General features: G+C 46.2%; 2 protein-coding genes and 1 long non-coding RNA gene across 3 annotated transcripts; 2 read left to right on the top strand and 1 right to left on the bottom strand.

Annotated features, from left to right (window-relative positions):
• The first annotated feature begins 6,220 nt into the window (after positions 1-6,220).
• On the top strand, positions 6,221-8,577 carry LOC135302984 (ciliary microtubule associated protein 1A-like). Its single transcript, XM_064424106.1, has 6 exons — positions 6,221-6,746; positions 6,871-7,071; positions 7,292-7,393; positions 7,746-7,867; positions 8,231-8,368; positions 8,467-8,577. The coding sequence occupies exons 1-6, from the start codon at positions 6,236-6,238 to the stop codon at positions 8,560-8,562; spliced, it is 1,170 nt and encodes a 389-aa protein (XP_064280176.1). The 5' UTR covers positions 6,221-6,235; the 3' UTR covers positions 8,563-8,577.
• A 1,253-nt stretch (positions 8,578-9,830) lies between these two features.
• Positions 9,831-13,121, bottom strand: LOC135302987 (uncharacterized). The gene is made up of 2 exons (XR_010364527.1): positions 13,013-13,121; positions 9,831-12,517 (listed from the first exon to the last, which is right to left on the bottom strand). It is a non-coding gene; the product is annotated as an uncharacterized LOC135302987 (long non-coding RNA).
• On the top strand, positions 10,252-12,552 carry LOC135302985 (ciliary microtubule associated protein 1A-like). The gene is made up of 6 exons (XM_064424107.1): positions 10,252-10,657; positions 10,783-10,983; positions 11,204-11,305; positions 11,655-11,776; positions 12,198-12,335; positions 12,442-12,552. Exons 1-6 carry the CDS (start codon positions 10,252-10,254, stop codon positions 12,535-12,537), a joined length of 1,065 nt encoding a protein of 354 aa, XP_064280177.1. The 3' UTR covers positions 12,538-12,552.
• Positions 13,122-13,873: the final 752 nt, after the last annotated feature.

Genomic DNA, 13,873 nt, shown 5'->3' with positions numbered 1-13,873 from the left:
TGATCTGTGAATTAAATTCAGCAGATCATTGTTCCACACAACTGCAGTGGAAAGGATGCTTTAAAATAAATGCACCACATTTTCTAATGGTACAAGTCTGGTAACTGTATAAAACAAGACTGCATGTGGCCGGATCTATTTCAACACTTTCCTTTGAAAGCTTGAGAGGAAAATGAACCAGTAGCACCAATTTGGGTTATACTCCCTTGAAGTTCCTGAGAAATGAACCAGAGAGAGAGAAAAACTAGCAGAACTGATTCTGAGGCCTTTAGAGGAGTTAGGCTGATTGCCATACCAAATGAAAATATTTCCGATTCTGAGACCTTCAGAGGAGTTAGCCTGATTGCCATACCAAATGAAAATATTTCTGTTGAACTATAAGGCTATTTCTTGATAGCCTTCATGACTTTTGCTTACTGAGATGCTTACTCATAACAAGCCAAATATAAAAAAAACCCAAAACCAAACAAAACCAACCAAACAAAAAAAACCTGCACTGATACCAATTGATATTCCAATCTACTTTTGCACTGAACTATGCATTCTGAAATTAAACTATGTGTATAAATAAATCCACATTGACTGGAAATCACTATGCCTATCAATGTGAAACTGATGATAAGAACCCAAATCTGACTCCTCATTTTGCAGAATTTCACAGCACTGTGGGTATTCAAGTCTCACTTTTCTAATACTAAACTCTAACTTTTTAAATTTAAATAGATTTAAATAACCCAAGCTCTGTAAAAGCAACACAGACTTCTTCAGTATTTCTCTAATATAAGCTCAGATCCATGCCTCTTCTAAAACCTGAGCTGTTCTCACATGTATGCCCTTTAAACTCAAGACCATGATCCATCATGAGCTTAGAAAAATAGGAACAGCTTGTGATGTGGTTTTAAGGTCAGCATCTAATTTTGTTAGACTTTGAGGAAAACGGCACGTAGGTTTCTGGTTGTGCAACCAAGGTACAGAATGTCTTCCAAATTTTTACAACTTAAAGCTATATTTATATAATCTTAAAGATTCTAGAACATGGGTTGGTGAGAACAAGTGCTATTATTTTTGAAAGAAAATGCATATGAAAATACTATTGCTAAAATAGTTGAACTAAAATTCCTGATTGAACTAATAAAAAAAATCACTTTATTTGCTAACTCCAATTCCCATTACATGAGTAAAATATTCTCACTAATTCTCAGGTCAAAGTTACAAATTAGAGCAATGGATTAAGAAGATATAATGCTGTTTCATTATAAGAATCACACCCCCAATTCACTTAAAAATTAATGAAAGCTGATTGCAGATTTGTTTCTATAGCAATTACTTAGAGTGTTTCTCCTCATATTTAACAAAAATCGTGTGTGACTTCATGAAAGAAAAACAATTTGCATTAACAAATTACTTTAGTGCATTTGAAAGTCATCCTCATGAAACAAAATATACCCTGGCTGAGTATGCAGAAGAATGAACACTAATGAAAGTTCAAAGTCAGGACTATGTAGAAATTCATGGTGAATCAGAATATTCAGAATATGTGAGGAGGCTTAGTATTGAACAGTTAATTGCAACTGCAGCGAACCCGATTAATGCACATGGCAATTCTATGTTGCTTATAAACCTTCTCACTTAGCAATCAAATTACTATTTTCTAATTAATTGCATTTGTTGGTTTCTGCTTGTCAGTTGTTTCATATTCATCATCTTTTGCCATTAGTTTCCATTTCTAAATGAATCATTCTAAGAGCAGAAAGTGAAAACATTGCTATTCCTCAAGCGTGATTTCTTATTTTGTTGACATGAATGCATAGTAACTGCAAGTTTCTTCAAGCTGTTGTGGAATATTTATTTTTTAGTTGCCATGAGGTCATACACTTGGAGTTTTAAGATGACAGAAACTCCTGGTGGAGTTTTGAACACATTTAGCTTTTGTAATTCTGCTTCAGGCAGTAGCAGACAAGTTAAACAATCACTGATTGACTTTTATTAACTGATTTGTAAGGCTGATAGGCTCAGGAATGCAACCTATAGACAGATTCTTGAAATACAGCCGAGACAGGAATTTTACAGAAATTCCAAAAATAGGAGGTAATACTCTTCTTGCAAACTAATTCTTTTTTCCTTAGATAATATTCTTTACTTTATAAGATATTATTCTTTTTCTGCTTTTTATTGGAAAAGTTCATCAATAAATCTATGATTATTAAAAACCCCCAAATTACCTATCACAGACTTAATTTCAAGTCTATGCTACTTTACATTAAAATAAAAAAAAATTTTTTTTCCACTAAGGTAACTGAAGAATTAAAGTTAAAATGTTAGCTGTGTGAAATTAATGTAATGGTTTCTTTGGTATAAACTAGCTAGAAGCCCAGATGAGGATGCTGCACAGTGAGACTCCTGATCTGTCCTTGGATTATCCCCCTGCTCTGGGGTAAACTGAAGCCAAGCTGTACTTGGCATGCATTTCTTTCCTGAGTGAGCAACTCCATTCAGCTCAATAAAGGGTTGAGAGGAAGGGGCCAGAGTTACACCTTTCTCTGGGCTAGCCACCTGTGCAGGCTGGCTAGAAACACAAAACCACAGCCTTGCTATAGAACACATTCTCCCATCCCATGCTGGTTTTCATAGTTACCCCACATATACCATGATCTCTCAGAGGATTAGAGCTGTACAAGCTAGTTCCTGATTGTATAAACCATAAGTTATGTGACATCATAGACTTTGATGCTTGTGTAATCTCAAATTTTTGTTTTAAAGGTTTGTTTTGGATTTATTAAATACATGGCATTTATTTAATTACTAGAGCCGTAAATCAAATTAATTTCTCCTATGAACATATAGTTATCATCTAATATTCTAAGGAAAAAAAATGTAATTAATGATTTGGGGTTTATGTTTCTGCTTTGTTTTTCATTTTGATGTCAAAAAGCATCTGTCATACTGTTTGGTCCAGCAAGCATTCCACATATGAGTCCCTAGATTGAAGCAGCAGATCTACAGTTTTGAAGGGCTTATAGAGACAGCCTCAGGACCTCTAAGTGCATTTGTACAGTTGACACCAAACACATTAGTGGAATCGATGTCAATGAAATGCTTAACATTCTTCTTAAAAACAGAGGTACAGAAGGGTCTGATAACTCCAGTGTGTGTTCTCTGAACCAAAAGAACGCTCATGAGGGGTACTTCTTGCCACTTCCATGTAATTAAAGTTTTGAGTAGTATTTCTTGGCATTGGAGCACTACTGTTAAAGGTCCACAGTGGAGTGGAACAAAAAAAGAAAATCAGACAAATTTATCTAAGCATTTTCATTTATTGTCATAAACGACCTTGCTGATGAGAGGTAAAGACTCAAACTCTGTTCTTAACTGAATCGGAATGGAAACTGCACAGACATGAAAGCTCTCAAATGCATAAATATTTAAGCCTCCATCTCATTTAAAATCAAAAGTTGAAACCAGATCAAACTTAATTGCTAACATTTTTAGCTTTTTTTTCCCATTTATTTGTCAAAAGTGTATGTGTATGTGTATGTGTGGCATACACTAGAGCTCATACAATTTGATATTTGACTGCATCAGCATGTATTGTGCTGGGAGCTGTGGGTACAGCAGGTATTCTCCACATCACTGAAATTATCTCTGATACATACAGGTAAAAAATCTGTTATACTAATTTTTGTTTTAATTAAGCCAACTGTGTCACTTCCTAAAGAGCACTGTACAAAGACCTTGTAACATACAGTGAAAATGTATAGGTATCCAGTTATTTGTGAATAATATATCATACACAGTAATTAGTACTGAAGTGTTTAATAGGCTTCTTTTATTCTGTCATCCTTTTGTGTTGATACAGGCTACAACTTCCAGCAACATTCTTCCATACTCTCACTAAACACAGATCAGTTACAGTATATCCTTTTAAGAAGTTTAAAATAAAATATGCTAAGTATATTAAAAATGTGCCAGATATGTTACACCCACTGCCAGTTTCAATACCAGTAAATTATCCTGTTTTGTAAGTTATTGCCTATTGCTATTCACAGACTATGTGAATGAATTTCTAGCTTTCATTCATTCTAGGCTCTGGAGCCTACTGATGGCAGCTCTGGGAAACAGCCTTTGGGCTGTGGGCTGTCCTCTTCATTTTTTGAATGCTCTCCACAAGGGATGGTTCATGGGTTTGCTATCACTATGCTCCAGGGTAAATGCCTCCGTCTGTGGGATGCTTCTGGGGGGCTGTTATCACTGGGCTCCAGCTTTAACACCTCCAACCCACTGCAAAGCTTTTATCTGTAGCTGTTATCAGGCTTCACAGTTAAAATACCATCACCCAAGAAGTCTGTTTACCAGAATGGCTTTTTTTTTAAGTCTCCAGAGGTAAAACTATGACCCAAGCCTGGAGGAGCTGCCATCAGTAGGCTCCAAAGCATCATCTAAACACAACTTATTTGATAGCTTTGCACTGATACAGGACACAGAAGAAAGGAGGAGAAAAAAAAACAACAGATGCAGAAGACTCAGGTGAATGCCACCAAGAACAGAAGAACTAGAACTCATCAACTAATGCTGGCATTTCTAAATAATCCAACAAGAAATGTGATTAGCCAGCTGCACTGGTAATGTTTTAACTCCTGCCAATCTTCTCAATATCTGCTTCACCTACGGTAAGACAACAAGCTCATATACCATTTTGTTAGTGTATCAAAGACTGCAAGTGTTATGAAAACTGCTGGTTATACTGCATGAGTGCTTGACCAGTGGGAGAAAATTCCATCTGTGTGTGCCTTTGAAGTTTAAGTGCCCTTCACTACACAAATCAGCTTGTGTTAAAGGACTCTTATGTCTTCTAAACTGGTTTGCCACTCCACTGTTTTACCTCACTCACAGCATCTCCATTCAAATCACAATTCATATGCTTCAGAGTGTATTTCCTAACTGATGCTATATTAACCACAGCCCATGTAGCACAAAATGGAAGGAAAGCCATATGGGTGTCAAACCATAAAAATCTGGAGACTGAAAAGCTTTAAGGTTCACTAAACAAAATATGGGTAATGAATGGTATTACTGACAAAGAGTCATGAAATCTGGGGAAGGAAAAACCTAGCGGGAGAACTCATAGTGCAGGCATAGAGACCCACACACTACTGGCAAAATCAGAATAAGGAAACTTAACTCTGTCCAACCCTCCCAGGGAAACCTTGAAAGTGTTCATATGTTCCTGAAGCATCAAAATTGAAAATCCTGTTGACCATGAACTCCCAAAATAACCTGCAGAAGTGGGCATTAAAGGGAAAAAACTGCTTGAAGACATCAGTAGCATCTGAGGAGTGATGCAGAAACTGGGGGCCTTCAAATGGAGAGGCCAGAACAATTGATACTATTGATAGCTTTGCTCTCTCCCTCCCCTCTAATAGTAAGCTCAGAGCACAGAGACCTTGGAAAAGCATTAGAAGATACAAAGCACAAGCTGGGCATTGGACACTATCAACTTCCTAGCTCATTTCAGGGGATCTCCCATTGTAAATGACTGCAGGTGGAGTAAGTGGCAGTTACAGCTAACTCACAACGTTTATTCAACCCCAAAGAAGGGCATTTTTACATTGTTGCTAAATAATATTAGAATTCAGTTGTTGAGCTTGGACAGAAGCTAAGCCACGTCAGATGCTTACTCACTCCTTTCCCCCCAGAGAGTTAATGGAAGGGCCAAAGCAAGACAAGAACTAACTTTGAGACAAAGCCTCTTTAATTCTAGTTTTTGGGGAGGTTGTTTTTTCATCTCTAAGTGGTGATGTCAACAGGATTCTACCCTAGTTACTAGGGCACGGGGTGAGAATTAGAGTGGGCAGCTCTCAAAGACATTTGGAGGCAAAAGCCTCTGTCAGCTCTCTCAACTCTGCAGCAAGCAGTTCAGTCAGACACAACCCATTAGACAAATGCTCTGTGCTAAACAGCACTGGACTAGAAAGGGCTGTGCTGGGTCTCTGGGCACATGGGAACAAAAGCAGGTCTGTGTGAGGACAAACTGGGACTGCCCCACACTGAACTGAGCCAGTTCCATGGCAGCCCCATGCCCAGCCCCAGAGGAGCCCTGCAGGCCACACGGCAGTGCTGCAGCATGAACAGCTTAAGGGTCTCAAAATCACAGCGGGGTTTGCTCGTCACTGGGTGAGAATGACCCTTTGGGATGTCACCTGGTGATGGATGTCAATGATGAGGGATCCACCTAGCAATGGATTATGATGTCAGCGAGGGGCTGGTGTCCCTCCCTGCACCTCACCCTGTCAGCGCCACAATCCAGCTGAACAAGTTCGCGTGTAGACGCGCAGGAGGCTACCTCCCAGCCAGGCCAGCGCTGCGCTTCTCCACTGCTGCTGGCCTGGAAAACAATCATTGCCTGAGGGCACAGCAGGGAGCTCTTGCTGCATCTTTGCTTCTAACTTGCTGTTTTCCCTCCATTCCGCCTTTTCCTCCATCTACTACTTCTTGTTGCTCTTCACTTTCCTTCACTTTCTCTCGTGATGCTAGTTTTGCTTTCTTCCTGCTCTGGGCTACAGGAAAGCTCTGTACCAGCGCTGTGTCAGAGAAGCCCTTTGGTAGCTCTCCTGTTTTTCCTGTAGTTTCTTTGGCCACCAGCATGGAGGGACCCTGGGTAGGCACCTGGAGACCTCATCCCCGACGGGGCCCAATACTTGCAGAATTCAGCACCCCAGGTCCCAAGTACTGGCTCCCTGGGACAACAGGTAACCAACTATCACGGGGAGGTATTGGCAGCGGGAGGCGCAGCACAGCGTTTGCTTCCACGTAGAAACTTCCTTCCACTAGACAGTTGCAGGCACAGATCCTTTCACAGGTTTTTCTTCCCAGGTCATATGGCTCATGATCCCACCAAAGACAGAGCCCCTGCATATTCATTTCGAGGGACCAAAGCTCCCTCCACAGACAGCTGCTCACCAGGTCCTCGATACTTCATCCATCCATCCATTACCAAGACTGGGAAGTATGTGTCACCATCAGCACATATACAGGGACGTAGCAAGAGCAAGATTGAAGTCACCCCTGGACCCAGTGCGTAGCATTTCTGCATCCCTTCTTTCAGGCCAGACAAGCATGCCTTACTGTTGCCCTTTGCCACTGGGGCACAAAGCCCCCTCTGCCCATGCCCTGAATGGGCTTCAGAGGGCTCCAGACAGAAAGCAAGACTGAGCACCTCCTCCTGCCTTCTCCTCTTTGGCTTGCAGTTAGGTTCCCAGCTTCACTTCTTTTCTTGTCTCCTTCTCTGTCCCAGGTGACTACATCACAGATCCTGCCAACAAACACATCTACTATACTGCACCCGCGAGTCTCATGATGTTCCGGCCCAAGGACTTTAAAAGGTTCCGAACACCAGGTATGGAACTTGGGGAAACAAACACTCTTACAGCCTGTGTGTCCTCCAGGGAGCATCTGCAGCTTCTTCAACAGGTCTAGCAAAAAGCCTAGGCAGCAAGACACAGTGTGTGCTCAACAAGCTTTTTCCTGTTCCACAGCATCAACTTCTCCCATCTCACAGAAGAACTGGCAGCTCTGGCTTCAAACAGCCAAGGCACACTCCATGCAACAAAAGCCAGAGGCATTGGGATGAGGGGCAGGACACCCTTCTTGCTCCTCACAACCAGCTTGGAAGGCTGACTCTCTTCCACCCAGGCATTGCACCCTTTCCCACAGGACTGACCTATCCCATCTACCTATTCCATTTCCAGGTCCTGGCACCTACACCCTGCCCAGGGTTCTGGGACCACACACAGCATACACTCATGCTGAACCATGCTGCATCATGATGGGGAAGAGTAAATACCAGAGCTGTTTTCAAGACGTGGCAAAGGTGAGCTGTGCTTGTCTGTTCTCTCACAGCAGCAGCAGAAGCTCAGCTGCTCTGCTCAGCGCAGAAGCCCAAGAAACCACAAGGCCTCTGGCTCTGCCATTACCAGTAACACCGACACCTGCAGCCTCTCATTTTTCCACACCAGCAGCTTTGGCACGGTACAGCTCACTGGCACTAATGGCAATAATCTCCCTCGTCCTCTGGGAAATCTACCTCTCTTCCCAAGGAGCCCTCATTCCCAAGGCTCCAGACTTCCCCCACTGCTCCTCTGGCCAGCCACCTCAAGCAGCACACTACTCATGGACACCCACGAAGAATTCACACTGCCTCTTGTACCCACCAACCTCATTGCTTCTCTTGCAGACACCAGGTCCTGCAGCATTTGCCAAGGTGGATCTGGATGTCTACAAAACCAGGGCTCCCAAGTACTCAATGGGACTAAAAACCAAATTTGCTGGGAAGGATCGTTTTCCAGGTCCAGCGGACTACAACACAGGAAAGGTAAGGCAGCCTACCAATATATTATGCTGCACAACCTTCACTTGAGGACAACTCTGGAGAATGAGGCACCATATTCACCTCTTCTCTTCCTCTTCCAGGTTTCACTGACCAAGGCCCGGGATCCTGCTTACACTTTTGGACTCCGACATTCTCTCTACAAAGCTGCCTTGATACCTGCAACACATTTTGATTAAAGACAGATACCTGAAGAGATCTTTCTCTGTTCTTCCTTTGCAGCTGGGCATGTGGGTGTGGGCCATTGGCTTCACTGTCTCATGTCTATGCTTCAGTCAAAACATGGCAGGATGGGGGTGAGGGGAGAGACAGCATGAGCCAGGCTGACATTTCCAACAGCACCATTTCACCTAGCCAGAGCAAAACACTGTGAAAGCTTTCCAGCCCTGCCTTGCACACTCTCACCCCACGGCCCATGCTGGCCTCATGGACAAAGCCCATCTCAGTGTCCCCCTTTTCAGTGCACATAGGTGGCGTCTGCCCAAGCTGTGCCCAGAAACACATCTGCCCTGCATCCTCTCTTGCCACAGGCAGGGGCTCATTTCCACAGACACAAGTCCCCAGACCACTGAGAGCTAAGGAGAAAGAACCATTATTCCCAGTCTGAAAATGGAATCATCATAGGATCCTGCAACAGCCCAGGTGGGAAGGGACCTTGGAAGGTGACCTCATCCAGCCCTCGTGTGGGACAGGCAGCCTGGAAGAGACTAGCCAGCACCTAGCCAACCACAAACTTGATTGTGGCCAGTGATGGGGCTCTACTGTGCCCCTGGGGAGGCTGTTTCTGCTCTCTGGCTGAGTGGTGATGCCAAAGCCTGATTGCTAGGGAACAGGGTGGGCAGCTCTTACAGGCACTCCAGGGCAGGAACCTCTCCAAGGTCTCTGGCCAGCACTTCATTCTACTCAGCCTCCTAAAAATATACTGGCAAAACAATTTATTTCATAATAAAAAAAACAAAAGTGTTAGTTATGATTGCAATTACAAAACCATGAAGCACATGATATAGTAATGTTAAGAGTGAGGTTTTTAAAGTATTCAGCCAGAGAAACCATTACCAAGAAGTCACCAGGAATCCTATGCCTTGTTCAAGACGCTATAGAAATTGTCATGAAGACCAGTTAGTATCGTAGGAAACCCCTTACCCTTCCCAGCCTGATTTGAATATCAAGGATTCCAATCAGTAGATCTCACTAGATATGACTAATGATAGCCTTAGGGTAGGATTATTATTGTAGTTATATAACTAGTGAGACCAGTCATTGTAAAGGTAAAACTTAAGAATGGGCATATGATGCACACCATGTAAAAGAATTTATGTGAAAACAACACAGCACAAAGAGCATATAAAATGGATGCATTTTATTTGCTAATCAGAACAAATTTGGAGGAGTAATCCCCCTTCTTCCTGGCACTGAAATACAGAAGTGTCTCCTTATTCACAACAAATTGGTTTTGGATAAGTTTATTTCACTCTGGTGAAAAAAGCCCTGTGCTCAGCACCACTGGACTAGAAAGGGCTGTGCTGGGTCTCTGGGCACATGGGAACAAAAGCAGGTCTGTGTGAGGACAAACTGGGACTGCCCTACACTGAACTGAGCCAGTTCCATGGCAGCCCCATGCCCAGCCCCAGAGGAGCCCTGCAGGCCACACGGCAGTGCTGCAGCATGAACAGCTTAAGGGTCTCAAAATCACAGCGGGGTTTGCTCGTCACTGGGTGAGAATGGCCCTTTGGGATGTCACCTGGTGATGGATGTCAATGATGAGGGATCCACCTAGCAATGGATTATGATGTCAGCGAGGGGCTGGTGTCCCTCCCTGCACCTCACCCTGTCAGCACCACACTCCAGCTGAGTAAATTCATTTGTAGATGCGCAGGAGGATACCTCCAAGCCAAGCCAGAGCTGCGCTTCTACGCCAACAATTACTGCCTGAGGGCACACCAGGAGTTTTTGCTGCATCTTTGCTTCTAACTTGCTGTTTTCCCTCCATTCCGCCTTCTCCTCCATCTACTACTTCTTGTTGCTCTTCACTTTCCTTCACTTTCTCTCGTGATGCTAGTTTTGCTTTCTTCCTGCTCTGGGCTACAGGAAAGCTCTGTACCAGCGCTGTGTCAGAGAAGCCCTTTGGTAGCTCTCCTGTTTTTCCTGTAGTTTCTTTGGCCACCAGCATGGAGGGACCCTGGGTAGGCACCTGGAGACCTCATCCCCGACGGGGCCCAATACTTGCAGAATTCAGCACCCCAGGTCCCAAGTACGGGCTTCCTGGGTCAACAGGTAAACCAACTATCACGGGGAGGTAGTGGCAGTGGGCAGCGCAGCACAGTGTTTGCTTCTGCTTAGAAACCTCCTTTTACTAGACAATTGCAGGCACAGGTCCTTTCACAAGCTTTTCTTCCCAGGTTATATGGCTCATGATCCCACCAAAGACAGAGCCCCTGCATACTCATTTCGAGGGACCAAAGCTCCCTCCGAAGCAACCTGCTCACCAGGTCCTCGATACTTCATCGAATCATCCATTACCAAGACTGGGAAGCAGATGGCTCCATCGGCACTTGTGACAGCACGTCCAAAGACCAAGATTTTGGTCACGCCTGGACCCAGTGCGTAGCATTTCTGCATCCCTTCTTTCAGGCCAGACAAGCATGCCTTACTGTTGCCCTTTGCCACTGGGGCACAAAGCCCCCTCTGCCCATGCCCTGAATGGGCTTCAGAGAGCTCCAGACAGGAAGCAAGACTGAGCACCTCCTCCTGCCTTCTCCTCTTTGGCTTGCAGTTAGGTTCCCAGCTTCACTTCTTTTCATGTCTCCTTCTCTGTCCCAGGTGACTACACCACGGATCCTGCCAACAAACACGTCTACCATAGCGCACCAGCGAATAGCCTGGCGTCTCGGCCCAAGGACCTAAAAGGTTTCCGAACACCAGGTATGGAACTTGGGGAAACAGACACTCTTACAGCCTGTGTGTCCTCCAGGGAGCATCTGCAGCTTCTTCAACAGGCCTAGCAAAAAGCCTAGGCAGCAAGACACAGTGTGTGCTCAACAAGCTTTTTCCTGTTCCACAGCATCAACTTCTCCCATCTCACAGAAGAACTGGCAGCTCTGGCTTCAAACAGCCAAGGCACACTCCATGCAACAAAAGCCAGAGGCATTGGGATGAGGGGCAGGACACCCTTGCTCCTCACAACCAGCTTGGAAGGCTGACTCTCTTCCACCCAGGCATTGCACCCTTTCCCACAGGACTGACCTATCCCATCTACCTATTCCATTTCCAGGTCCTGGCACCTACACCCTTCCAAGGATTCTGGGACCCCACACAGCGTACACTCATGCCGAACCGTGCTACTCCATGAAGGGGAAGAGTAATTACCAGAGCTGTTTTCAAGACGTGGCAAAGGTGAGCTGTGCTTGTCTGTTCTCTCACAGCAGCAGCAGAAGCTCAGCTGCACTGCTCAGGACAGAAGAGCCCCAATGCCTGTTTTATCCCCACATAAGACACATTACCCTGCACCTGCAGCAAAGCACAAGAAGCTACAGGGCCTCTGGCTCTGCCATTACCAGTAACACCGACACCTGCAGCCTCTCATTTTTCCACACCAGCAGCTTTGGCACGGTACAGCTCACTGGCACTAATGGCAATAATCTCCCTCGTCCTCTGGGAAATCTACCTCTCTTCCCAAGGAGCCCTCATTCCCAAGGCTCCAGACCTCCCCCACTGCTCCTCTGGCCAGCCACCTCAAGCAGCGCACTGCTCATGGACACCCACGAAGAATTCACACTGCCTCTTGTACCCACCAACCTCATTGCTTCTCTTGCAGACACCAGGTCCTGCAGCATTTGATAGGGTGGATCTGGACGTCTACAAAACCAGGGCTCCCAAGTACTCAATGGGACTAAAAACCAAATTTGCTGGGAAGGGAGCAGGTCCAGGTCCAGCAGAATACAGCCTGGGAAAGGTAAGTCAGCCCACCAATTTGTTATACTGTACAGCCTTCACTTGAGGACAACTCTGGAGAATGAGGCACCATATTCACCTCTTCTCATCCCAATTTCACCTTCCAGTTGTCAGTGACCAAGGTCCGGGATCCTGCCTTCAGTTTTGGAGTCCGACATTCTCTGTACAAAGCTTCTTTAATACCTGAAACACATATTGATTAAAGACAGATACATGAAGAGATCTTTCTCTGTTCTTCCTTTGCAGCTGGGCATGTGGGTGTGGGCCATTGGCTTCACTGTCTCATGTCTATGCTTCAGTCAAAACATGGCAGGATGGGGGTGAGGGGAGAGACAGCATGAGCCAGGCTGACATTTCCAACAGCACCATTTCACCTAGCCAGAGCAAAACACTGTGAAAGCTTTCCAGCCCTGCCTTGCACACTCTCACCCCACGGCCCATGCTGGCCTCATGGACAAAGCCCATCTCAGTGTCCCCCTTTTCAGTGCACATAGGTGGCGTCTGCCCAAGCTGTGCCCAGAAACACATCTGCCCTGCATCCTCTCTTGCCACAGGCAGGGGCTCATTTCCACAGACACAAGTCCCCAGACCACTGAGAGCTAAGGAGAAAGAACCATTATTCCCAGTCTGAAAATGGAATCATCATAGGATCCTGCAACAGCCCAGGTGGGAAGGGACCTTGGAAGGTGACCTCATCCAGCCCTCGTGTGGGACAGGCAGCCTGGAAGAGACTAGCCAGCACCTAGCCAACCACAAACTTGATTGTGGCCAGTGATGGGGCTCTACTGTGCCCCTGGGGAGGCTGTTTCTGCTCTCTGGCTGAGTGGTGATGCCAAAGCCTGATTGCTAGGGAACAGGGTGGGAATTGGAGCGGGCAGCTCTTACAGGCACTCCAGGGCAGGTGCCTCTCCCAGCTCTGCGGCCAGCACTTCAGTCAGACTCAGCCCATTAGACAAAAGCCCTGTGCTCGGGCAGCATTGGACTGGAAAGGGCTGTGCTGTGTGTCTGTGCATGGGGAAGAAGTAGGTCTTTGTGAGGACAAACTGGGGCCGCCTCACTGGGGTGGACTGAGCCTGTTCTGTGGCAGCCCCATGCCCGGCCCCAGCGGAGCCCCGCAGGGAACGCGGCAGCGCTGCAGCACGGACCGACCGGCGGCTGGCCCCAACCTCCCGCCGACAGCGTCCGGGTGCTGGTTAACCCGAGGGAAAGGCTGCCTGTGCCAGTCTGCGGGGAGGTGGAACGCAAATTCCCGGGTCCGCGACACACTGTCCCGCCGCGTCCTCTGCGGATAGGCGTGCCCCGGTAGGCCTTGTGCGGCCGTGCCGAGCTGGAGCACGGTGTGTCGAGGAGCTGCAGCGTCGGGAGCTTGGGCAGAGCGGGCCCAGGCTGGAGCACGGTGTGTCGAGGAGCTGCAGCGTCGGGAGCTTGGGCAGAGCGGGCCCAGGCGCTCTTGAGCGCGGCTTCGGGCAAGAGCCGGCAGCCGAGGGAGGCAGCTCCGACTGCGAAAGGGGAGCGGTGGGTGGGTGGTAGTGGGGCTTA

Source organism: Passer domesticus, chromosome 6 (assembly GCF_036417665.1).
Source record: "Passer domesticus isolate bPasDom1 chromosome 6, bPasDom1.hap1, whole genome shotgun sequence".
In the NCBI taxonomy this organism is placed as follows: Eukaryota; Metazoa; Chordata; class Aves; order Passeriformes; family Passeridae; genus Passer; species Passer domesticus.
This window is presented reverse-complemented; position numbering and strand designations above follow the sequence as displayed.